The 26,806-nt window shown below is 39.3% G+C and overlaps 2 protein-coding genes across 2 annotated transcripts; both read right to left on the bottom strand.

The window, feature by feature from the left end:
* Positions 1 to 781: 781 nt before the first annotated feature.
* Positions 782 to 21,106, bottom strand: C922_01009 (hypothetical protein; the record flags this gene model as incomplete). Its single annotated transcript, XM_008816618.1, has 6 exons — positions 782 to 796; positions 915 to 1,022; positions 1,180 to 1,350; positions 1,534 to 1,695; positions 1,871 to 1,988; positions 2,190 to 21,106. The coding sequence occupies 6 exons, from the start codon at positions 21,104 to 21,106 to the stop codon at positions 782 to 784; spliced, it is 19,491 nt and encodes a 6,496-aa protein (XP_008814840.1).
* A 3,152-nt stretch (positions 21,107 to 24,258) lies between these two features.
* C922_01008 (hypothetical protein) lies at positions 24,259 to 25,237 on the bottom strand (the record flags this gene model as incomplete). Its single annotated transcript, XM_008816617.1, has 2 exons — positions 24,259 to 24,918; positions 25,166 to 25,237. The coding sequence occupies 2 exons, from the start codon at positions 25,235 to 25,237 to the stop codon at positions 24,259 to 24,261; spliced, it is 732 nt and encodes a 243-aa protein (XP_008814839.1).
* Positions 25,238 to 26,806: the final 1,569 nt, after the last annotated feature.

Raw genomic sequence — 26,806 nt, 5'->3', positions numbered from 1 at the left:
CGCATTGGTATTACGATTGGAAATGCATGTATGTGCGTGCGTACGTGCGTGAGCTCTTTAAGAGAGTCACCAACACTTTAGCAACCTACATAGGGTGCCCTTCCAAAGTTAGACTTCATTAAATTTCTTAACAAAAAAACGTTTGACGTTATACTGAACAGTTTTAATTTCAAATTACGCCGAAAAAAAAAATGGTTAACCAATTCTAAAAACAAATGACTAATATTTTTTTATCCCTGGGTTTTAAATCAGAAGGGGGGAAACATACATGAATGCGCATACAATGTGCACAGCAGACGCATGTGCAAAGAAAAAGATAGTCATCTACATACCTCTATCGAGATGTTGACAAAAGGAGAATTCAAAAACAAATGTAACAACATTACAACATCACTTATGACGAGTATACTAACACTTGATCAGTCATAGTCGCTGACGTGTAAACGAAAAAGAAAAAAAAGTCTAACATTTTTTAACAAAAAAAAAAAAAAAAAAAAAAGAAAAAAAAAAAAAAAAAAAAAAAAAGAAACATCCACACATGTATGGAGATATACAACAAGACAAAAAATTGGGATGATTGAAACGATTGACACGATTAAAACATTTCTTTCACACGAAAAAACAAAAACTTTTGGTCACCTTTTAGTTCATTCTTCCTAAACATGTGCTCGAGCCGCATAAACAGATGAGTTTTTTTCCTTCCGATTCGACACCAAACTGAACGGAGGGTGGAAAGGAACATAATGTTATGGAGGAGATGAGTGGCACAATTGAGAAACGACTAATGAGAACAATTCTGGGGCGAAAAAGAAGGCATGATTATTCTATCCGTGAAGCAAAACGAAGCAGGCGAATTGGGGGAAAGTGAACCGCCTCCATCGCAATTCCCGCTTTGCTCTATTTCTTTCTCTTACCTGATAGTCGTAGGTTATTTCTTCGTGCGCTACAATGTCCCTCTTGGCAAAGATGACAATGTGTTTTAAGTTCTGATCACAGCTTACTATTTTACAAAAACAATTTGGCTGAAAAAAAAAGGGGGGTGGGGCAAAAAATGGAGGCGTAAGAAAGACGGCACAATCCCTGGGAAGGAGTCATACATGTGCACGTAACTACGGAAGCACCACGGAGAGATCCTTCTGCTGACGAGTAATAATCTACGCGTTTCTATTTCCGACTTACCTCGCAACTGTGGTTGATAAATCTGCTGACGTTTCCCCACTTGGTTGCATCAATGATTATATTTTCGTTTAGCCTGAACATGTAACAGCTACTCTCAATTTTGTCATAATACTTTTCCCTCTTGTCACTTATAATGTTTCTAATGTATTCACCGATGTACTCGATGACCGGCTGAAGAAGGAGCACAAAAGGGGGGAGAAAACCAAATGATTATATGCGGAAGCAAATAGACGCGACGCTGACACACACTGTGTTGGGAAACAAACCAAACGGATACTAACGATAAAAGCACACACCACGGTACACGCAGCGCGGGAGAAAGAAAAAATGTGAAGGAATCAATTCTTTGCTTACCTCTCCCTGATTAATAAACTCGGACGTGTAGAGTCCATATCCATGAATGCTGCTCTTCTTGACGTACAGCCGCGAATTGGATGAGATGTTCATTAGGTAGCGGTAGGACATTGCGCTGTTGATGTTGTACTTATACTTGACCGTTTTTCTCATGTTCCTTTCCTGGAGGGGTGGCAATAACGGGGGGAGGAATATGTCAACAAGTGGGGGTTCACTCAGGAATGCCACGGGAGGGATGGATGGAGAGGACTCCTAATTATACGGGACAAAGCTGCTATGCAGAAAAGCAGATGCACGCTCATAATCACGCTGACGCACTGCAGCCGCGAAGTCTCACCTTTTCCTTCTCGTTCTCCTTAAAGATTGAGGTGTCCAAATTGGAGTACTTACACAGCAAGTTGTCATTGTATATGACTTCCCGCGTGCAATTCTTTACCCTCTTATTGCATTCCTCCCTGAAAAAGTGCCACAGAAAATAGTGCCATGGGTGCGTGTTCGAAAGCGTAAAAAACATATATAGGGGGGTTATGTGTTTGCATGCACAATTGCTGTAAGAGATAGGAGGTGAGGGGGGGGGAAAGGACCAATCAGGACCTCCCAACCACCAATCCTCGTACGTCTCCTGAGCCGACTCCACTTGTTATCAGCGCGCTCACCTTTTTCCGGACCTCCTAAGGTAATTTCTAATCCTGTGATTCACATTTTTCCACAAGTACTTAAAGAGCTTGTATTTCATTTGATAGATAACGCACGGTAGGGTCAAGCCGAAGAAGTCATGGGGGTCGACTGCCTTGACGTTGTGTTGCACAGATTTGAAGATATAACTCTGCAGCAGCTCAAGCAAGTGGGAATACCTGTTGACGTACTTTTTATATTCATCCGACATGTGCATATTATTGTTAAGGTCTCCATTTGGGAACTTAAAAAGGGACAAAAACTTTGCATATACTTCTTGTATGTCATGACTTTCTGCTAAAAGGAATTTCTGAGCATCTCTTACGGAAAAATGGTCAACATTTATTAAGGGAAATAGCATGATGGAAAAGAAAAAATTTTCATTCTTTAAAGTAATGCAGAAAATGTAGGTGGCACGTATTTGTAAAAATATCCGCTGCAACGTTTTCTTCTTCTCATCTTCGTCGTCGAAAATGGCGTCTTTATAAATATGAAAAAGGTACGAGGAGGGCAAATTAAAGAATATTCTCATGTTCACAAAACCGCAGGGATATATTCTCTTCTCTCCATTATATTTTACAATTTCACCCATGTGTAAGATGTTGTGACATCCTATTTTGATAATTCTATACTTTGAGAGGTTCAGATTATTTCTACAATTAAACTTATAGTTCGAGAATAGCTTTTCATTTGTTCGCTTGATAAACACATCATTCGTATCACTTATAATCGTATTTAAAAAGAATTCCCTTCTGTCTGTTAAGCTGTTACTTTCGCAAGTGCTTCGTTCTAAACTTGTATTTCTGGTAGCTGCTACCATGGCTGCCGTAGTGGTGGTGCCATTCCTCTTGTTTGTTCTCCTCTTTGCTTCGCTCTTGTCGTCCGCATTGGGGCATAGTGCCACCGCATCGCTGCTCTCCTTACGGTCGCTATAATTACTAACATGCTGCAGCTTCGTTATATTTACGTTTCTGTTGACATCCCTTAACTCGAAGTAAAGGTTAATGCTTTTCATCTGTTTGTCTTTCCTTTCTTTGCTGTAGTAGTGCGCCATGTCCATTTCTTCCATTTCGTGGTCGCTACCGCTGCTCAGGTTATTCTCCGAGTTCTCAGTGTCCGATTCGGACTCGTCGTCGATGAAGGTAGTGTAGCAAATCTGACGCAGCTCCTGATGTTGCTGCCCTTGGCGATCATTGATATCACTTCTTACTTGGTCATTCGCTGCTGGTAAATTCCCTTTGTGGCTCTTATCCTTCACATGGGTCCTTGTCTCGTTTCGCGATGCGATGGCCAATCCCTCCACCCCATTGTTGTGAAGCACGTGCGGCAAATGTAGGTTGTAAATCTGCTCATCATTCGAATAAACATATCTGACAAAGGAATTCTCTTTTTTTTTTAAGAAAAAATACTCCTCATTCTTTAGTGCTATTTCTCTGCCGATGTATAAAAAATATTTGAGGATAAAATAGGACTTGAAGATATTTTCCACATTCTTATTGTCAATAATGTTTTGGATATTTACGTCATTTGTAAATGTGTCGCTCTCTTCATGCACTTCGCCGTTATTGTGTGCACCATCTTTGTTCATTAACTGCTCATTTGTGTCTTCACCATTCTGCTGATTTCTCTGAAATATCAGCTGGTACCTATCGTTAACGAAACTCTTCTCATCACTTTTGTTGGCACATTGGTTAATGAGGATTTCTAAATGTTTCATTTTGCTTTCTATCTTGCTTTCTTTATTTAGTACTTCCTGCACCCAGTCGAGGGGCTTCCTTCTGTACCTTATCCTCACGCACTCGTTTATGCTGTAGAGAATTTTATCCATAACGTAGTACGATCCGTTTTCATAATAGAAGTGGATGAAATGTTTGTAAATGTTCTTCAGACTTTCCATGACGTTTATTTTTTTCCTACTTGCAATAGGTTTAGGTTCCGGTTCGGCAGAAGTTCTATTATTTTCTCCTGTCCCTGCCTGCTGGCTTGCGCCATTGTTTTGATACTCTGCTTCTCTCTCGAGATTTAAACCACTTGTTGTTGTGTCATCCTGTTTGAGCTTACTACATGCATGGGAAATATCACCTTGGATTACTTCCCCACTCTTCGCAGTACAATTGGCGGGGTTCGAGAGTCTTCTTTTGATCTTTTCCACTTCTTTGTTGGATTCCTTTGCACTGGAACATTGCATGTTCTCCTTATTTATGTAGAACGAGTCATATATCTTCTTCGCATTCCAGCATTTATTGCACCACACTTTTTTTATCTTGTAGATGATGTGCACGGGGAAAATGCCCTCATATAGCGACTTCACTAGCTCCTTGTCCTCCGCATGACTGGACGACGAGTGGCAATATTTGTAAAAAATCGTGTCCTTGTTAAATTTAATCAATTTGAAACATTTTACATAAGAGAAAAAAATATTCTGATGAGAATTCTCTACCATGGTAGAGTAAAAAGCACAATTGAGATGAAATTTTATGTTGCAGTTTTCATTGCTGCAGTATATGCTGGCATTTTTGTAACCACACAGAAAGCACGTCGAATTTATGGAGTCATAAATTATTTCCTTCACATCATCTTCGTCTATTTCGATTATAGGTTCGTAGTTATGCAAGAAGTTTTTATTTTCTTTCCATTCGAACTTATCCATTAGTTTTATATTTTTTATGCTCTTTTTTACGTTTAGGATTTCTTCCGGTTTGGTCGTCTCTTTTGATAGGTTTTCCTCACTATGGTTGTGCTGACCTGCTTGGCTTTCCCCGTAGCATTCTTCCCCCTTCACAGGCGTTTCGCCTGCGGTTTGCGGATCTTCCCCTTTGTTCGTATGACAGTCAAAGTGGTTGTTACTTACGTGAGTGCTGCTCACGTGGGTACCAACAACATGGGAAATACTTCCAGTGGCGCTTCTAACCTGTGCACCAATGTGGGCATTGTTTCTGTCGAGACTCTCCTTAGTTCCTCCTCCCATTGTCTCATTCTTATCCGAAGATGAACCACTTTCTGCGGATTTCTTTTTGCTTTTTTTGCCAGACGAGTTCTTCGCTCCCTTTTTATCATTCGAGGGACTCTTCTTAACATCCACCATGCCTTCCGTCGCCCCGCCGACGATTCTACTAAGGCATTCGCAGCTACTGCTATTCAACCTATAGTATTGTATGCAATTTAGGCTCCATTTTAAGCATTCGCTATGGATAAAGATATCATAAAATGGGATTAACCTTCCCTTATAGAGGTAGTCTCCGTAGTGGCACAAAAGGCAAATCTTAGTGTTCCCATGCCTGAGTAGTTTCTTATCAGTGCCTTGGCATTTTATCATATTCAGGCTCTCCTGCCTGTATATATTAAGCATAATCTTCACGTATAAATTTAGTTTATTTTTTATGGTACACTTGATCTTCTTTACATATTGCTTTACTTTCTTTTGGAACTCGCTACTGTAGAAGGGGGTAACTCCAAGCTTGTCCTTCTCATTTTGACCATCCTTTTTGTATTCATCGCACGTTTTTTCATATAACAAAAGGGAGGTTGCACCTTGGGCATTTCTATTGCTAAACAGTTCTGGCATTGCTTCTTTCGCCTTTCCTTCTTTTGGCTGCCCTTTCTTACAACCGCTGCTACTGCGGGAGGTAGTCATAAAATCCTTTTTTGTCATGTAGTTTTCTCTATTCAGGAAGAGCAATTCCGAGTCCCTCTGGTTTAACGTTCGTATGGTACCTGCGAAGGTCTCCGTGTTTTTCATTTTGAAAAGCAAATTATGGTTAACTTTTCTCCTTTTTTTCCTCTCCGCAATGCGGACATTCTTCACGGGTGTCGCGGCGCCTTCAAGTGTGCATCCAAGTGTGCATCCAACTGTAGATCCAACTGTACATGCATGTGTAAACCCAAGCGCGCCATCGCTTTCGCGTCCTGCTCGTCCTCGTCTCGCTTTGACTTCCCCGTTGCACATTCGCTTCTTCCTCACCCCACTAACGTGGAACTTGTGCAAGTAATACAAATGCAAGAAATAAACGGAGTAACTGACTACGTGCTCAAAGTAGCTTCCCGCATTTCTAGGCCCGCTGGATACCCCCTTTTTATAATAACAAAACAATAACTTCCTCGCCGCGAGGGACATGCGAACTGAACCTGTGGCGCCACTCGATTTTCTTTTCCCCTTCTTAGCACAACCGGACATTCTCATGCAAAACAGGTTCAGAGCATATCTCAAAACATGATGGTGTGTCGATCCCAAAGGCATAACCATATTACCACTCCTATCAAATAAGCGCCTCAACTGCTCATCTCTCCTAACTTTGTTGCTGAAAAAGGGAAAAAACTCATCACACTTAAAAAAAAAGTTGCCAAAATATAAACGGTACAGGAGTTTCAGAATTGATTTATTTCTTCGGAGAAATTCATCTAACAGATGACAAAATGCTTCAAAGAAATTCCTCTTAAAGTACATAAAACTAAAGCTGATTTTTATCACGAAATAAACTAATTCATACAACATCCTTTTTTCATATCGTTCTCTGTTCAAGTTCAACAGACTCTTGGTCGAGTACCTGCTATTGTCTGGGTATGACATTATATATTTCTGAATGTTACCATAACGTAAGGTGCATGCGTTACACACGAAGAGGCTGTTGAAATTGTCACTTTCGTCCTCAGCGGTTCTCTCAGCGGCCTTGTCAGGCGCACTGTTGTCACCTTTCCCAATTTTGTATTCACAGAGCATACAACAGATGGAGCATTTGTAAACGTTTCCTTTGGTTTCAGAGAATTGCCTCACACTTGTGGATGGCTTGTTCTCCTTTAAGTAGGCACGGTTGAAGGAAATGTTATTGTGCACGGATATCTTGTTGATCCAGTAATTCCAGTCCGGGTCGCGCTTTGCACTGCGCTCGTTGCTTATGCTGAAGTAGTCCTTCTCCTCTTCATTCTTACTTCCTCTTTCGTCGCATCTACAATCATGCGTGTTATTAACAGGCACGTTTTTTTCGTTACTCTCAGGGGCAGTACCATCTACATTTTGACCATGTTTCGTTGCATCCGTAAAAAGTTTTGCCTCATTTCTTTCGTCTGCTTCATTTGCTTTGCTCTCGTTCGCATCGACATTTACGAGCTCTTGACATGCACTGGGATTACACGATGGTTCCACTGTTGGGTCTTTAATCGCGTTCGTGCTGTGCGTGACTCCATCAATCGCGCCGTCGGGGTTCATCTCTTCCTTCCCTTCATCAGCAACGCCCTTGCTTATGCTACTTGTGCTATTTTGTTCAACGGGAACTTCCTCCTCTTGTTCAATGATTTCTCTTTTAACCTGGACAACATCAGCCCCGCTAAAGAAGCTCGCTTCCCTAACGACGCTCATTGCGTTACCACTACCACACACTTTCTTCTCAAAGCGCTTCTCAACAGCCGCGATCTCATCCGCAAACGCGTTAAAGGAAAAGTCATTTTTGTACAACACAACGCAGCTATGGCAAAGGTACGAATTCGGGGTGACCCTCTTGAACTTGGACTTCAACACGAACTTATTCTTCTTTAGAAATCCGTTTAATTTGTTTATTCTGTTTCTCTTTCGATTACTGCATGTCGGTCCTCTATTCGGGGTACAGTTATCAGATTCGGGGGCATTCGAATATAAGCACAACTCCTCATCGCTACCTGTGATGTAACTGTCATCCATTTTGGATTTACCTTGCATGTTGCAATTTTTGGGAACAATATCAGAAATGTATGTGCTACCACAAACAAACTTGCTGCTAATGGAAATCATGGAGGAACTGCTGTTCCTCTTCAACTCGTGTAGTTTATCCTCCGCTAGATTATTATTCTCTGTAACTACTTTTCTTTCGTTTATATCCTTCTTCGTTTTAACCTGTGTTGTTCTGCTTTCGCACGCTTTCTTTTTATCCTTTTCTTCTGGATTTTTATTCGTTTTTGTTCCATTTTTTTTTTCATCTCCTTTATCTTTTCCCTTGAGACTTTTGTTTTCCTTTCCTTCTTTTTTGCCCTCCTGGGAGTATTCCTCTTTTTTCACCTTGACGTTTTTTTTTTCCGTTTCTGCTTTGGAAACTTCAGTCGCCTTCGAATCCTTTTTGCATTTTTCCCCTTTTATGCCCCTTTGTTTCGTTTCTTTCGCTTTATCCTTACTCTGTTGCTGCTCTTTTTCCTTCTCCTTTTCCTCCTGTTTTTCCTCCTTCGACGGCTTCTTTTTCGGTCTGGCCTTTTTCTCTTCCTTTTCTTCGTTCTTTTCTTCCTCCATTTCTTTTTTTTCCGCCTTCTTTTTGACCTCCTTTGCTGGCTTCTTTTCAACTTTTTCGGCCCTTTCTACTTCATTCTTTTCCGTTACTTTCTTTTCGGTTGTTTCCCTTTCGGTTGTTTTCTTTTCGGTTGCTTTCTTTTCGATTGCCTTCTTTTCCGCTTTTTTTTCTTCCCCCTTTTCGACCTCTTCATTCTGTTCGTTTTTGTCACTTCTTTTCCTTTTCTTCACATCCTTACTTTGACCTCCATTTTCTGTTGCGCTTTGATCCGCTGGGCACTTTTCCTTTTTATACTGTTTAGCGTTTGACGAGGAATTGTCGCCCTTTTTTTTCTTCTTCTCAATTTGCCCGCTTACATTGTTATTGAAACCTCTGTCGTTATTGCCGCTTGCGAACTCATTGGCATTCACTGCACTCAAGGAGCTCAGCCCGTTGATGTCACTGGCTCCATTTTCCTTGTTGATCAAAATATTCTTGCAGTAAAACTTGAGTTTCCTTTTCATACTGGTAGCCAGTTCTGCATCCTCCGTCGCTACTCCATTTGCATTGATTGTGTCATCTTCGAAGCTATACTTCACCTGATGACACAGATTTATGTGGATAGCTTTTTTGTCATTGTGGTTATAAAGAACGCACTTCTTGCTAACGGCTCCAAGTGGGAGGATAGACTTCTGCACATCTTTCTTCACTGCACGATCTGCAGTCTTAGAAGGATTTTTTTCAATTCTCATGTTAGTCATATTTTCTTTATGTAATTTGTTAGCCGAAAAGTTGGGGTTCTTATTGGCTGCGTCAAATTCTGGAACTTTGATATTTCCCCTTTCATTCACCTTCGCCAAGGAGGGTGCATTTTCATTAAACTTGAACACGCTGGGGTCGAAGCTACCGTTCTTGTGGCTGTAGTTGCTGGAGTATTTGTAGTTTCCTCCGCTGATATTTCCGCCGGTGTTCCCCCCCCCGGTTAAGTTTTCGCTCTCCGGAAAGGAGTTCTTCTTCTTGCCGCTATTTATAAACTTGTCCAAGTTGGGGATGTTTGACTTCAGCAGTGTTTTTGTGTGCGCCTGATCCTTCCTGTTGATATTTTTACTATAAATGCGGTACATTTCAGCGAATTTATTCTGGTTCCTCAGTTCATAGGCATCGGAAATATTTACGTACTTCATATTGCGAAATGCAGAGCTGCTTCTTCCATCTCTATTCACATCTGACACCTCTTTACTGTGCAAAATGATATTGCTGTCATCTTCATACAAAATGGGTTGTTCATTAGTAGCATTTACATTGATCATTATTTTTCGGTTCATTTCGACGTTTTCGTTATTTATCCTGCCATCAAACGGTGTAGCATTTACCTCAGGATTAAAATTATTTCTACCATTCCGCATAGGGGTATAATAATCTGAAGGCACATTCATATTTCCCATTTCGTGATTTGAAGGGGAGTTATTATGATTTCCCAGCTGGTTACAAAAATAGGAATTATTTTTATATAAGTTCATTTCGTTACTTTGTAGATACGGTCTGTACACATTCTTCTCCAGTGACATTTCATTCACTGCATAATCCACTTTTCCATGTGCATATGCAATTGGTGGGGGTTGCAAGTTCGCATTGTTTACAAATATACTGGGCATATTAGTTAGCATGTCGCTATCACTGTTCATGGGAAAATGCTTCACGTTCTTCACGTTTATCATATCGGTATAACTTCTTCTGTGACTCATTCTTTCCATGTTATTTTGATTGTTCACGTGCACGTTCGATGCTCTCATATTATCTTTGTAGTGGTACACGTTTTCTTCGTCCTTCGCGTAGGAGGCGTTGCTAAACGGGTGGGTCATTTCGTTGATGCTGTTAATCTGCGCTGTGGAGTTTTCACCGAAAAGGGGTCCTCCTGGGGGCACGGCACTATCGAGGTTGCTCATCCCTGTGACGGTCATGACACCCTTGACGCTTTCCACGCCGACGTTCTTTATAACCCCGCTGATGTTTCCCATTTCCCCCGAATTAATCACGCTGCCCAGGCTGCTCATCGTGTTGATGGAGCCCGCGTTACCCAAGTGGGCATAGTTCACAAACGGCTCCTTCTTGCCCTCCACGCCGTTCACATTTATTATCACATTGTTATTATTCAGTATGCTAATATTATGCACGATATTTATATCGTTCACGCTGCCGGAGTTGCCCAGGAGGTCCCTGATGTTGACTGTGTTGGGCGTGTTAACATTATTGTTCATGCTAATTAGGTTGTATAGGTTGCTTGCGCCATCAACGCTTACATTCTGGAGACTGCCACTGCTGCTACTGGAGAGGTTCTCTCCGTTGAAATCGCTGGCGCTGCTAACGCTGTTTAGGCTGCTAATATTGTTTATGTTGTTAATGTTATTTATGCTATTTATATTATTCAAGTTGTTCAGGCCGCTCACGCCTCTCATCTCGCTTACAGTACTCGTATTGTTCACGATTAGGACATTGCTGTAATTACTTACCCAGCACGGGGCAGAGCTGAGGGTCCTTTCGTGCATGTTACCCAGGTCGTTTATGTTCGAGTTATACTGAGATGGGGTGCCTATGTTGTTTACATTCATCTTCACATTGTTCGTTTTATCAAAATTGATTATTTTTCTGATAGGGCTAGAATTCATATTCGCTGCAGAGTACGCACAGTTAGCATTCTTCCCTGTGAGGGAGGTCAACTTTTCGATGTTCTTTTCGTTAAATTTGCAGCCCATCTTCTGTAGGCTCTTGTTCATGTACGTGCCGGTTTGGTTCTTCGCGCTGGAAGGGTTCAGCAGTTTGGATTTTGCATGTTCGCCAAGGCCGCTGACCCCAGCTGAGCCGCTTAACCCCCTGGCGCCTGTTACGCTCACATCATTCACCTTCGTCATGTCGATTAAGTTGGGAACACTCTTGCCGTTATTCGCCGTATCGAAATGGTTAACCCCGTTGGCGCTGCTACAAAGCTTCATTTCGCACGTGCCAAAACTGTTGATGTCAATGGGGGCATTCTTATTATTCTCCGCCCAATGCACAGAAGAAGGGGGTGTCGAGAATACATCATTTCCAATTGTTGCAAACAGCAGCGTGTCATGGGTTTTGTTCAGCTGATTTTTCACCTGCACGCTACTGGGGTTGCTTCCTTTAAAAAATTCACTTCTAGTGTGGTTCATGCTTCGTAGACCTGGATTATCATTAGATGCGCTTTTTGTAACACTTGAGCTACTCCTCTTCTTTGCGTGTTTCTCATTTGATGCCTTTCTGTTCGAGGGCACTGAAAAGGTCTTCGAAATTAAGGCGCGAATTTTTAGCAACATTTCTGAAATTTTCATATCGCCATTATTATCCGTAATGAGATTCTTCTTATCAAAAAGGGGATGTTTTTCCTTCTCACATTTATCCGCATCTTCCATCGTCGCATCGCTGTTTGGATTTTTGTTCAATCTGTAGTAATTTAATTTATCGTTAAGGTAACTGTGTAGTCCTTTCAAAATTTCGTTGAGAACCGAATACACCACAGATTCTTCAATGTTGGCAACAAATAAATGCAATAAGTTTTTCACTTTCACATTTTTCTTTTGTCTTATCACATCGTATATCTCAGTTATGAGGTGCTTATTATACACCTTTCCATTTATAGCTACAGTTTCGGTGTCTGTTTCTGCTTCTTCTGCACCTGTTAAAAATTGTCTTACAAACTCATCACTGGGAATGACGCCATTATTGGAGAGCTCATTTTTGAGTAAAGGGCTTTTGGTTGTATTAGTTTCGTTCGGTTTAAGTACCGATACGTTTCTGCTTACTATGGAGCATTCAACCTTACTGTTAATATTGATGCTGGTCGATTGAATATTGCATTCATCACCGCTGTTTCGATTCACAGTGCATTTCACACTCGTGTGGATGTCCTCACTAAGAACATGGCTGCTGGGGGTGCTAAAGTGTGTCTCTAATTTATCCTCCTTTGGCGTGTTCGATTTAATGGGGGATGGAACCATCTCCATCATCGCCGAAGCACTCGTTGTCTTCGTAGTGGTTCCCGTTCTGTCATTATCCTTCGATGCGAAGGATGTGATCACACCGTTCGTCTCTGGTGCGTTGGCCTCCTCCCCAACTTGATCACTCTTCATCGGTGTGTTATTTTTGCTGATTGGTACGTTCGCCTCGTTTAACGTGGTATCCAAAATGATCTCCTGGGGAGGCACATAATCGCCCGAGTTTGAGGTAGATAACCCCTTCGCTGATTTTTCAGGCGAATTCATTTTTTTACTAGGACTCTTTTTTACGTATCCCCTTTTGAATATAGTCTTTACAGTCTTCTTATGCATATCGTGGCCGTTATTATCTGTATTGTCGCGGTTATTATCTATTCGATAAAAACATTCATTGTGTATGGATTTTCCACAGCACAAGCACTTTATTATGGTTTGCGCCTCTTCATGTACACTCAGTATGCTGATAATACTATTTGGGGCACTCTGGTCCATCCTTTCATTTTGATAATTTTTTTTACTACTAGTTGTTTTCCTTTTTGGCGACATTTTTTTCTTTTTTGGCGATAACTCTATTTCGCTATTCGTTTGGATACTTTTGGATTCTTGTCTCACATCAGCGATGGTACATGTGATGGGAGGGTCTCCCATCTGATCTTCCAAGTGGATGCCCACGTTAATGCTCTTATGGTTGTCCCTCTTTTTTGAGCACACGCGTGGGTTATTACTATCCAGTTGGTTTTTCTCCCCCTGCTGCTGATGATTATCATCCACATTTTGTTTCTCCATTTTGGGCGTGGAGGGGTGGTTAACAGAGCATCTTTCCCTCCCTTCCCTGTTTTCCACTGGTTCCACTTTTACAAACTGACACAGCTGTTGCATGCTACTTTGTTCATTCTTTGGAGTTTCATTCAATTCACTAATCATGGGAGATGGTGTTTCCCGTTTTTCAGAAAATTCGAGGGCTTCGTTATCTTCCAGTGTCTTTCTCCTCTGTGCGTCTTTATCCTTCTTCAGAGTAACTACCTCTATCTTCAAATTGTAAAAATAATTGAACGTTGCTTTTTTGGTAAAATGGTATCCACTCCAAGTATCCATACTGCTCATGTTCGAGTAGAAGGTATCCCTCACGGCGTCGCTAAAGTGACTATCGCATTTGTCACACTTGATGCACTGATTACACTTAAAGTTCCTCGTGATTATGTTAAAAATTTGATTAATCTCCTCCCTGTGTTCTGAGTAATCAACTAAGTTAAACAAAAAGGGGTTGGAAATATTAGCACAGGCGTAGTGAAGGGACATTCCACATGCACCGCAGTAAACCAGCGGGTTTTTATACTCTATGCATCCGCAAACATAACAGTACTCTTTCAGAATGTCATTGCTGAGAAGTTTTATTTTTTTATTTGGTACGTCATTCTCAATGGGGTTGCTTCTAACAGGGCGATAATTGGGGGCGTTTCTAAGATTTGTATTCTGGCACCTTCTTTTTGATCCCCCTTTGGAAGTTCTTCTTTCCATGAGAGAAATGATGTCATCGAGGGATATAGCCTTTCCTCCTGTGTTCCTATCATCGTCCTCCATCGTTACATCATCCGCACTTTCATTATCGCTAGTGTTGTAGTTTACACGGGTTGTAACGTAGTTCATTCTTACAGATGATACATTCTTCGATTCCCTATGCTCATTTGGACTCTGCTGGCCAAAAAAAACTATCTGAACAGACTTCAAAAATTTGTACGGATTGTTCACTGGGTTGACAATTTTGGTCACCTCCTTAAGCACCTGGTTCATTTTGACTTTCTCCTTCCTGATGTCAATCATGAATATGTTATCATTGACAAATAGATTCGAATTGCCACCATTGGAATGTATCTTATGTTCTCCCATTGCATCCTCCTTTGGGAAAATACTATCCGGGTGATTATCTACAACGGGAGTAGTAGTTTTCTCTTCTCCACTGCTGTTGTTACCCTGTAGGAGATTCCCCTCGGAAGAGAATTCGTTCTTGGCTGATCTGCAGCTCGACGAAAAACTTCCCTTAGTCAGAAGATGCATTTTCCTTATCTTACAAACGTCAAATTCGTCAAATCGATCAAAAGATCGATTAAAATAAACTTTCCCTTTCACATTAACGGTAAGGAGGTTATAATTGGTTATGCCACAACTTTCGGGAGCAAACATTTCCTGATTTTTGTGGATAAACACGGAGTCGCTTTTAAAATTGAACAGTTCGTGTAGCTCATACTGCGTGATGTCCTTGTCAAGCATCTCCAATTTTCGCTTCCTAAGGAGGTTACTGTTTAAGAGGCTCTTACCCACATTGTTGTTACTGAAGTTGTATAAAACCGTATCGTCCTTATTTGGGGGCATATTTAGAGGATTGTTATCATACCCTCCCATGGAGTTCTTCTTCTCCATTGGGGTGTAACCACTATATAAATCGGTATCATTCATGTATGATTGCACATTAGTTCCAATATTTCCAATGCCATTTTCAAATGTACCATTTGCGTTGACGCATCTATGTGATTGGTATGTTATACCGCTGGAGTTATTCACGCCACCGGGAACCATGTGCACTCCATCCTGCAAACTGTGCTCATTAAGGAGTGAGATTCCCCGAAAGTTCGGGGCAGCTGCATCTGGATGGTTATTTCCCCCCGTGTGGGTGATGGCACCATGTTGCGAGTGGTAGAAGCCCGATTTGGTAAACTCGCCCATAGTGGTCACCATCGCGTTGCCACTTACAGGGTAGCCCAAATGTTTCATATTTTCTGCGTGGTACGAATAAAGAGCAACATTCTTCTTATCGACATTGCTGTCAACGTTCTCGTCGAGAATGTCGTCTCTACTACTATTGTTACAGAGACTAGCGCTTAGTTTATGCCCACCGGATGTGATGATGCCCTCGTAATTTTTACCCTCCTCTTCCATTTTGTTATTATCATTGGTTACATCTTCATTCGTGGTCTTTTTGTAAGTCTGCAGACAATCATCAATGTATTTGTTCAGCTCGTCATTGTCCAAATTGAACATATTCTTTATGATAACTTTTCCTTTCTTTTCAAAGTTACAGGCATTTTTATAAATTGGGGTGTTTGGCATATGCACTGTTTTGGCATTATGTATGATGAGGAAGAAGTCGTAGAGGAACTCCAATATGGTACTGTATTTCTTCTCCCAGATTTTCTTCTTCATAATGTAAAGGTTCATCGGTATTTTGACAATTCTCCAGTAAATGTAAAAGTTGATAGGCACGTGGAAGGTGAAATTTTTGTACTTATCGAGCAGGAAGAATAGGTAAAGAATTCGCTCAATTTTATCATGGAATGAACCCGACCTACAGGTGGGGCACTTATAGTTGATACTTTTTATGGACAATGTTTCAATATTTCTATTTTCATCTTTATCGCAACTTAGGTGAATCCAAAATTTGCACACATCACATTCCACCCACTTGTTGCTATCATCTATTTCGTACTTCTCATTACACATTATGCAAAAGTTCTTCTTCTCATATTCTTTGTAGCAGTTGATGCAGCAGTTCAGGGGAAGCTCCCACTCGTTGTAGTTAATGAAGCACAAGTTGGAGTAGTCACATTTGTTGCATTTCAGACAGTCGTCGCACTTCCAATTAAAGACGTAAATGTCGGGCACATTCGGGATACAACAAGATCCGTGTGCAATCATGTTACACGTTTTACATATCACATAATTGGCTATATTGGGCGTCTGTTTATAATCGTATATGCTCTCACAGCAGTATATGCATCGATAGCAGTCTTTACACACATATCTTTTGTAACTAATGTCATTGTACTTTACAGCTGGAACGTAATTTATGCACTTCCTTGACTTTTTATTTTTCGATTTTGTGCAGTTGTCCGATTCTTCCACATCGCTATCTTCTTCATCAGTGAATTCGTCGCTTTGGTTTTGCTCCTCTTTGTCGTCACTCTTGTACTCATTTTCACTGTCATTCTTTTTGCCATTTTCGTTTGGGCTCGTACACTCTTTGCCTCCTTTCTTTTTTTTGGTGTTGCTGCTCTTTTCCTCTGCATCATCATTTTCCTCCTTCACCGCATCATTCGACGAATCCTCCGCGCGTTTGCTCGACCCGTTCTTGCTACTCCCGGTGGTACTTTTTCCATTGGAATTTTTTTTCTGTTTGTTCGACTTGGAATCTCCCCCCCCTCGTGCCATGCATTTCGAATCGCTAAAACTGCTGCTGTTCTTCTTCACCGTATTCGATTTTTCATCCTTCTTGTTGGAATTCTTCGCGCCTTTCTCCTTATCACTCCTGAAGCATTTCTTATCCTTCTTGAGGCTGTTCTTATAAATGTACTTTTTATACTCCTTCATTAGCACATTTTTGTCATACGCCTTGGCGATTATCACCTCATCGTCGAGACACTTGGCGTGGAATTTCTTCGAACAGATAGAACACTTAACGCCCCAGTACACGTCAATAATATCTTTCTCATCCATTTCCTTTTTTTCCAGTTCGCTGCTTAACTCGTATATCATGGTGGAGAGGTTATTCGTGTAATGGTCATGCCCCTTAATAAAAAGGATGTTATTCTTACATATGGAGCAGTGGTCTTTCTTCGTCAAAAGACTGTAATCGATTAGCTCCTTCCTTTTGTCATTTTTATCGCGTATATCAAAGCGCTCAAATTCTTTCTCCGTCTTTAGCACCTTTATGTTGTAGAAGTGGGGGGAATACCAGCCCTTCACATCTGAGAATATAAAATCGCATTTCTTCTTTGTATTTTCTTCATCTAGACTTTTCTCATAATTGAGGTACATCATTTCTTCCCTTCGGAGTATGCTCTGGTTGTTCTGATTGACTACCTGTGCATGTGGCCCCTCCTCCTTCTGCCTCTCGCTGATCTGTTTGCCCATGTCCTGATCGACCCCACCATATTGTGCATCTCTTAAGTCGGCCAAGAGGTGATAATCTTTCGAATTGTGGTACAAGGATGCGGAGGTGGCGCCTGATTTGCTCCCTCCTCTTGAGTATCCCATCTCCCTGTTGATACGCTTAGGAGAATCCGCTATGGACCCGTTGCATTTGAAATTTTCTATATGGTGAATAAAAAAATGCTTATATTTGGGGGAGTAATACTTTATAATGCCGGTCTTGAAGTGACTCTTTTTTTTGTTGTCCTTCTTTAGCTCAAAACTGACGCGATAGCCAATATATTTAAATCCCCTTTCTTCATCCTTCAATTCGATGTACTTGTTGGATGTATCCGTTTGTGCTTTATTACCCTCTTTTTTCTTTTTCAATCGATCCAAGTTATCCTCGAACAGAAGCATCATCCCATTCTCCGCTTCGTACACGACGTTGTAGTTATCAATGGATTCTTCAATTATGCAGTTAAAAAATTTGGGTCTCTTAAAAAGCACTTCCTCATCATCCATGACAAGATTCTCAAGAAATAATGTTTTCTCCACTTTATTGAGGAGCTTCCATTTCTTCTTCATATTGTTATTATGGGGATCTAGATAGAATTTCGTTTTCTCCTCCGATCCTTTAACCATCTTGATTATATCCACCATTCTTTGAACATTAAAATAAAACTTTTTCTTGTCATTGTATATGATGCCTGTGTAGTTGTGCTCTTCCTGTTCCTTTTCGCACGCTTTATTTTCAATTTTCACCTTCACATTGTTTCTTTTTCTGCTTTTTTTATCATTCACATTTTTGGATAATTCCTTTGTCTTCTTCATCGGGGAATCTTCGCTATTTTTTTTCTTCTTCACATCTGCGTTTCCTCTTTTGTCCTTGTTATTTTCCTTAGTATTTCTTTTGGCATTTCCCTTGGCGTTTCCCTTGGCATTTATCTTGGCATTCATCTGGGCATTTCCCTTGGGGGTTTCATTAGAGGAAGGTTCCTCCTTAACTTTGGTGTTTTTTCTGTCGCTTTTGTCTGTTCCCTTGGAGAGGTTCTCGTCATCGGCATTTTTTTCTCCTTTCTTTAATTTCCCATTTCCACTATTACTGACATTGTCGAAGTCATCGCAGTTGTTGCTTGAGTTCTTCAAGGCGGAGATCTCCTCAGCTTGGTTTCCGCTGCACTTATTGCTGTTTCGTCCGTCACCGTCGCTCATGTTGCTTCCTTCAGACTCCTTCTTCTGCGCAGCAATAGTTGCTACATCTTGTGTATCTTCTTTTATTTCTTCCTTACTGCCGCTACCCCCCTTCGTTCCTGTGCCTTCCGAATGATTCCCATTTAGGGGCTCATCCGCCGACTGGATGGGTTCCTTTTTACACAAATCCTCTTTCTTCACACCATTGGTTTCTTTAGCGGTCGACGATGCATTCTCCTCAGTTGGAATATGCAACTCAGTTGATTCAGAATTTTCCGTTTTAACATTGGGACTCTCCTCCTCCGCATCGGAAAATATTATGTCGCTCATTTTTTTTACTTTTTTTAAATATTTTAAGCTAAACACCTTTAAGAACTTCACAACGTAAAGCTTGCTACTATTTCTTACATAAAACGGATCGCTAACAATTTTGACATTTTTATCGTTCAAAATGACATCCTGAATGGCTATCACTTGAAGAATATTTTTTTCGAATTTTTCCGTATTCAAAATTAAAATGCGAAAGTAGAAATCTTTAACAATTTTATAAGTTAGAAAATATTTTTTTCTCTTATTTGTAACAATCTTTCCAATTCTTAAATGCACATCGCTGTAGAAATTTTCAAATATTTCTTCATCATATTTTAAGAAATTGTTTCGAGTTATTTTGAGTTCTTTATATGGTCCCTCTGCCATTTCGTTCTTGTCCTTCCCCAATGCGGAATCAGTGGGGGGTTGATTCACCTGGTTATTAATTTCGCCAAACACGTTTGTTGTTAGCGGTCCGTTCTCTGGGTTGTTCTCTTTTGGTGGCTCGTCATATTCTTTCGTTAAATGCTGATTCGACTGCTGAGCGTTTTGTTCCTCCTCAGATTCCCTATTTGGTGGTTCTATATCTAGTTCGTGCGAATCGCCCTTGTCTTTTTCTTCTCCAATAATCGCACATACGGTTGTCTTACAATCCTTTTCGCTCTGCATAACGTTGGGAAGTGCATCTGCTTTCTCTTCAACGTCGGCATTTTCTCCCTTTGGAGAACTCCCCTCCTCCATGGGACTATTCATTTTTTTGGTTTCTTCGCTTAAGCGGTGTGTTCCTACTTCATCGAGCTTCTTTTTTTTGCCGCCCTTTTTCTTCTTCACACGACATTTTCTATTTTTTCTAAAATGAAAGTAAATCTTTTTTCTCTTCTGAATGTTCCTTAACGTGAAATTGTAATTTTCGTAAGGAAGGCAGTTTGCCCTCTTTCTGAGGTGCGATTTCTTCCCTTGGCTAATTTCATTTCGTCTTTTTCTCTTCTTATGTGCATAAAAAAATGAGTCATACAATTGGGAAGAATTGGGGAATACCATTTTATCTTCCCTATCATTGCATTGATATTGTTTAACACATTTATCATAAAAAAGGATGTTATTATATGGAATTTTTGACTCCCCCTTTTTTTTTGGAGAGGAACAAATTACATATGTGTCGGAATACGAATTTCTTTCACAGCTTGTGTCACAATTGAAAGAACAACTGTATATTTGATTATCACTATGATTGGTAAAATGTATTTTTTTAATCTTCTTTTTACATTCGGAATGATTAGTCATCCCATGCAGTGATGACAACGACATGAGAGAATTACTACCCGCTATTGCTTTATTAAAATTTAACTTTTGTAAATATTTAGAACTAAAAAAACTGCTCCGTTTGGAGTTATCAATATTTGAATGGTAAGTTTTCCCGTCACTACGTAACCTTTTTAGAAATACTTTTTTCTTACATTTTTGGGTCTCAAAAGTGTCATCTGCAACCTTGCTAATAATTTGCCTTTTCATCTGTAATGCCTTCGGCGAGGAAGTCTTACTTATTCGATTACTATTTAGAAAGTCACTGCATTTTACAATACTGCTTCGTATCCTTCTTCCCCATTCGATGAGGAACTTGTTACGATTTTGGTGCAGATCAACAGAATGTCTGTTCTTTTTCGATTGATCCATCTCGTCCGCTTTTAATTTAGAACGTTTCTCCTTTTCTACTGCCATATCGGCTTTTCGGCGGCTCTTGTGTTTTTTTCCACCCTCTTGATCATCGAAACTGTGTGCCCTGTCTTTGCTTCTGTTAGTGCCGTTGGTGCCATTACTATCCTTGCTGGTGTTTCTGCTTTCCCCGTTATCGTTAAACCTATTGTTATAACTGGTAAGGGGTGAGTTCTCATTCAGGGAACCCTTACTTTCTAACTTGGAAAAATCCGTGTTGTTATCACTTAAAAAATTCTTTATATCCATTTGGAAATCGTCTGGCGTATTATTGTGACATGTTTTGTAGCCGTCACTGGCGTCATCCATAAGGGTACATATATTTTTGTAGCTGATGAATTCGCGCAAATCGTCTTTTACATTAGCAGTTGCTTCTTTCTCATTTTCCGACTTGTCACTTGCGCGGTCTTCATTTTTATTTATGCTTATGAGTTTGCCACTTAGAATACCCCTTTCGTCCTCATGTATACCTTCTGATTTCTCCTCATGTTGTTGTCTTTCCTTTTTCATTTTATCTTTTTCACTTGGTGATTCACTCATCTTTTTGTTTTCTTTTTTTTTTTTTTTACTCTTTGAAAAACTACTCTCTTTTCTTTTATTTGGAAGATTTTTATATTACATTTTGAAATTTGCCTTCTTGAAATATGTACTGGTACGTATTGCCCTGTATGGCTATTGTATATCGCTACCCATGAATATAAAGTCTTAAAGACTTCTTCCACATAAAAGCATGTGCACGTGCGCACAGCGCATGCGAAGAGGGGCTGGCATAAATAAGAACGTACGTCGACGTATATACATACATGCATATGCATATATATTTATACGTGAATCCACGCATCACGTGTACGCACCATGCGAACAAAAGGTACAGTTCATACAATGGAGCAGAATCCAAAACCCAGTGAGGGGTGGAGTTCTTAAACACTCGTCATTGCGCAAACATGTAAAAAAAAATGCAGCAAGAAGCGTTTTTCTTTCCGTTCATTTCCCTTCTTAAAAGAATGGCATAAAAGTGGTAAAGATTGTCAAATGGTTTTCAACTGGGGTGAAAATGTACATGCTTATAAACATAAAAAAATGCTCGCAGTACATGTAAACATATAAACATGTACATTAAGCATATATATTAAGCATATACATTAAGCATATACATTAAGCATATACATTGAGCATATACATTAAGCATATACATTAAGCATATACATTAGGCATGTACATTAAGCATATACATTAAGCATATACATTAAGCATATACATTAAGCATATACATTAAGCATGTACATTAAACATGTACATCATACATGCAAGTACGTATATTATTAAGGATGTACATTTAAAAAAACGAAAAAGAACAGAAAAAGGGAAAAAAAAGGAAACTGTAAAAAAATATGCAAAAGGCCTTGAGCTTTATAATTATACTTCTTAAGTAAAAAAAAAAACCCTTTAAAAGGGCACTCCTTGGGCGATTTTATAACAACCCTGATCTCGTTAAATTGGTTCATTACAATAATTTGAAAAAAATATTTCTGATCAAAGAAAAAATTTGGCCGACGAAAAATTGCCGCGCGAATATTACGCGCGTGAGTATATGTACATACGGCAAATATACTATGCACATATTTATATATGCATATACATAGATAACGTATGCAGCATCTATCCATCCATTTATATACTTAGATATATAGCCGTATAGTAGTGTTCGTATTCCCACCCTTATGCGAGGAATAATACGCCCAAGTCCATGCCGTGCGCACGCGATTAATTCGTATAGATAGGTACGCCCATATAAGTTTATGTACCAAAAGCATATTTATACGTTTATATAATTTATATATTCTTACAGACGTGAGATCGAGAGGTAGCACCCATCATCTCATCCATGTATCCCATGAAAGGATACAAGAAAGCTTTCATTGGATAGAGTGCCACTATACCTTCGCCCGATAACGTATGCAATCGCGTTTACTTTGAAAACAGAGCATAAAAAAAGTAGCTAAGTATTTTTAGCATTCGTTTGAGAGGAATAAACATTTTCAGACGAAATTAAAAAACGGAATACGTATGGTAATTGTATTTTGCGAATTATATGTACATAGACCGTTATTTGCATTTATAGGCATACGTGAGCGGCAACCATAAAAAGAATTCGTTTTGTGCCTTTTCCGCGAAATCCAGATTTTTAATAATCAATCGTAAAAAATGGCAATCGCTTTTTCCTTTTTCCGAAGATAAAAAAAAACAAAGTAAAATAAAGCAGAACAAAAAAAAAGCAAAATAAAATAAACCAGAACAAAACAGAAGAAAACAAAGCAAAATAAAACAAAAACAAGGGGAGGAAATGTTCTTGAGCCAAAATTTAAAAAGCTTAATTCTCCTTTAGGGGGACATTTAATACATAACCACTTTTTCTAATATATTCTTTCTTTTTTTTTTATTTTTACAACATATTGCAGGGGGGGAAAAATGCTGCTAACATATTGCATACTTGCATATCGTTATAACGTATATCCCATTTGAACGTTTTTCCTTTCTCCCCTTTTAAGGAGTTCTCCCAAATGTATCATTTATCATTTTCAAACAATTGTTAAAACAAACGGCTGGTTAAGTGCTGCATTTATTTTGCTAAACGAATGCGGCAGATCCTAATTCTCAATTTGGGTTTATAAATTTTCAAAGACTTCCTTTTGTTTGTCCCATTTGGCAGCATTACTTCTTGGCCTTCGAAAGAAAGCAACCTTAGCGGTAAACATAAACAGAATCACGGCCGGACGCTCGCATGCATGTGCGCGTACGTTGATGTAAGCAACACGTACGTATATGTGTATTTATTTGCGTATTATGTACACCAACGTGCATCCAGAAGTGATCAGTGGCGATAATCCCCACTGCGCAAAAACTTTTCGAAGAACTTGTCTAAACAGTTTAGGCCTCATATGCACATTAAGTTCGCTGGCTAACGCGTGTTACACTTTGCGGCTATTTGTTCATGTCTTAGACAATCAGAATAGTACAGCTTTAGCGGCATTCCGGGGGCCGATACGCCTTACTGGTATACCAAACTGTTTGCATATTTCATTTTAAAATTTTCACAAAATTGCCACTTCGTGAAGTAGGCGTTGAAACATAGCTGCTTATGAGCATATTGTTCACCCCTCCCCCCAAATGGTAGCGTTAACCATCTTTTATTGCCTTTCCAAATTGGGGAAATTCCCAAGGCGATGATGTCTTCAAAGAAAGACATCTTCAAAAATGACTGAATAATCATAAACAAAATTTTGAAAGTTTTATAAACAAAAAAAAAAAAAAAAAATAAAATATAATAGAATAGAATAAAATAAAACAACCAATAGCCACTTTATCGCATAATCTTATCATCGAAAAAAGGCAAATGCATTTTTGTGTGTAAACGATGTTATAAAAATTCGGGCACTTTTCACAACTTAACATGTATTTTAAAAATGTTGTCCTTTTTTCTCTCCATTTTTAGTTAACTGAATGGAGTTTTCCATTAGAAACAGTTTTTACAACATTTGTTGCAATCATATGTTCGTGCATTTTGCACAAACTTTTTTTCTGTTGCTTCGAAGGCATCATTCCATCTTCATATGTTGATGGAGCTTTCTCCTATCCACATGGCTTCACGCAAATTCGTCGTTCCCATCCTCCTGTGTGCCACCTTTTCGAACTTAAATTTTTTTTCGCTTAGTTTTCTTTTTCATGAAAAGCTCTCCGGCGTTTCTTATGCTGTCCTTCTTTTGAAAAAGGTAAAAGTTCTCATGAATTTTCGTTTTCCTTTCCCTCTTTAAATAACTGAATTTATCATTTGCTGGAACGAAAACTGAGTTGATGAATTCATGTTTGTCCGCAACCCTTTGAACGACCGTAAATCCATCCTCGTCTACAGGGCCTAATTTTTTCTTCCCCTTATTATTTTCTCTATTTATCTTTGAAATTTCGTTAATAATTATCTTCCTCTCATTATATAAGTCATAATAATTTTCATAATACTTTTTTATGTAATACGCGAATTTTTTTTTTTCCAAATTTATAAAGTATGGTGATTGCACACTGCTTTTAAAATAATCATCCACCTGAATGGAGTACTTCAAAATAATTTCAACCACATTTTTTTCTCGGTATGTTATATACGCACAATAGGCAAATTTTTTAAAATTTTTCGATAAATGCTTTTTCTCTATAACGGTAAAAGAGTTTATTTTTCCAAAATTGGAAAAGAAGCTCTTTAAATCTTCCTCGCTCACAATGTTATCCAGTGCCGCTGCGCAAAGCGCGTCGCTCTGCGCGTTGTCATAGTCTGAAATGTCTTTGCAATTGGCTACAAACAGCTGCGAAGGGGGGAATCGTGGGGTGCATAAGCAATTGACAGCGCCCTTATATATGTATTATATGTATGTATATAAATATACTGCGCGCGGCATACATGTAAATGCAACCGTTTTTCCTTTCCTGACATATCTACGCGGCAATTTTGCAAACAGCCCTCAATTGGCATTCTACGTGGTGTTATTCCCACGTGTGATGGGCAAGAATACACATCCATGTAACTTTTTTTTTAATCATTTACGCTTTTACATTTATGGTTGTAAGGGGGTTATTCTCCACAGGTATGCTCAAAATGCGGAAGTGACCCAAAATGCTCTTCATTTTGGCGAATTAAAAACAAATTTTTAAAAAAGGAAGAAAAAAAAGGGGAAAAGAAAGAAAAGGAAAAAAAGCAACATACGACAAAAAAAAAGAGAAAGCATATACATGTCCATGCACATACGCATACCTATATGCACGAGTTAACAAAACGGCTTCTGTTTACCTAAAGTATTCCTTTTCCCCATTTCCCGCAAATGCGAAATCAACAAAGTGTTAATTTTGTTGAAAAAGTGGATGTGCTACTCGCTCTTTTGGTTTTTTTTTTATTCTCCGTTTCTTGGCGCAAGGGGGCAATGTCAAAGTGGTTTTAAATATGTAAAGGTCACATTTTCTTGAAAATTATGTAAAACATAGGATCAAAAAAAGCAGCAAAATGAAAATGAGCGCCACAAGCAACCGCGGAAACCAAAAGGTGGAAAAAAAAGTGTTATCTTTATTGCAAAGTACATAAACAGGTAGCATCATAACGGGCGTTTTAAATCATGGAATGAAAAATATATTTTTCTGTACAATATATCTATATATATGCAAAAGAGAACACCCGTTTCGCCAATTTCTAAATCGTCAACTTGAAGTCACGCACGGGGTGAGATAGCGCTTTAGTTTTAGTAGCATAGAAGGTTACTGGAACGAGATTTCACCCTTGGCGTGCTCTGCATATTTTTTTTTTCTCCCTGGTGTTTTTTTTTAATTTTTGACAAAAATAAAAGTAACTGATGTTATGTTGCCTATAAAAAAAGGTTACTACCATAGTTACGCACAGACCAACCACAGTGTCCCTTCGTTTCACTCGAAAGTTAAGGAAATAATATAATTACATCGTTTGCCCAAATTACGATTGCTACAAATATGATGTTTCTTCTGTGTTTTGCTTTTACTGTATGGTGAACAAACTTCGATTTTTTTCCCCCGTTGATGTTTTGCGAAAAGATTACGGTGAAATGCTTACATATGTACTAGATATATATATACATACATATATACATATGTAGTACTTATGTTTACCTATGTACTATATCGCCACTCCTACGTTATGTCCCAAGCTCTCGTTAGCATGCATGTGATTTATTTTCATCCAAGTTTTCTCTGCTCATTTGTAGAAGCCTCCCTTTGACATGGCCTAAACCTCGCTCGTAATTTTTGCCGTATGAAATATCCCCCCCTCCTGTATCTACCACCCATCTGTTCATTTCAAACCTGAACGGTATTACTATATTTTTATATTAATGTTTAAATGTACGTGCCTACACGTTATTACTGCTAAGCAGAAAGCCACTTCGAACTGCTTTAGTTGACTGCCCTTCCTACACCTCCATTTCTGTTCGCATTAAATATAATTTCCCCTTTTGCTTTTCATATGAACAGTTTCTAATTTATATATTATTAATTTTACGGTTCTGTACTTTGTATTTTTATTTTTACATATATTTTTTACTTATCATTAAAGATCCTCGTTAGTGTAAAGCTTGTTTTATTTGACCTACAGTAGGGCCATAGTTTAGATAAGTTTGTGTGGCCATCTGTCAGCAGTGATTATTCTTCCTTCTTCCCCCCCCGGTTCACGAGCGC

The sequence above is a fragment of the Plasmodium inui genome (assembly GCF_000524495.1).
Source record: "Plasmodium inui San Antonio 1 unplaced genomic scaffold supercont1.3, whole genome shotgun sequence".
NCBI classification, from domain to species: Eukaryota; Apicomplexa; class Aconoidasida; order Haemosporida; family Plasmodiidae; genus Plasmodium; species Plasmodium inui.
This window is presented reverse-complemented; position numbering and strand designations above follow the sequence as displayed.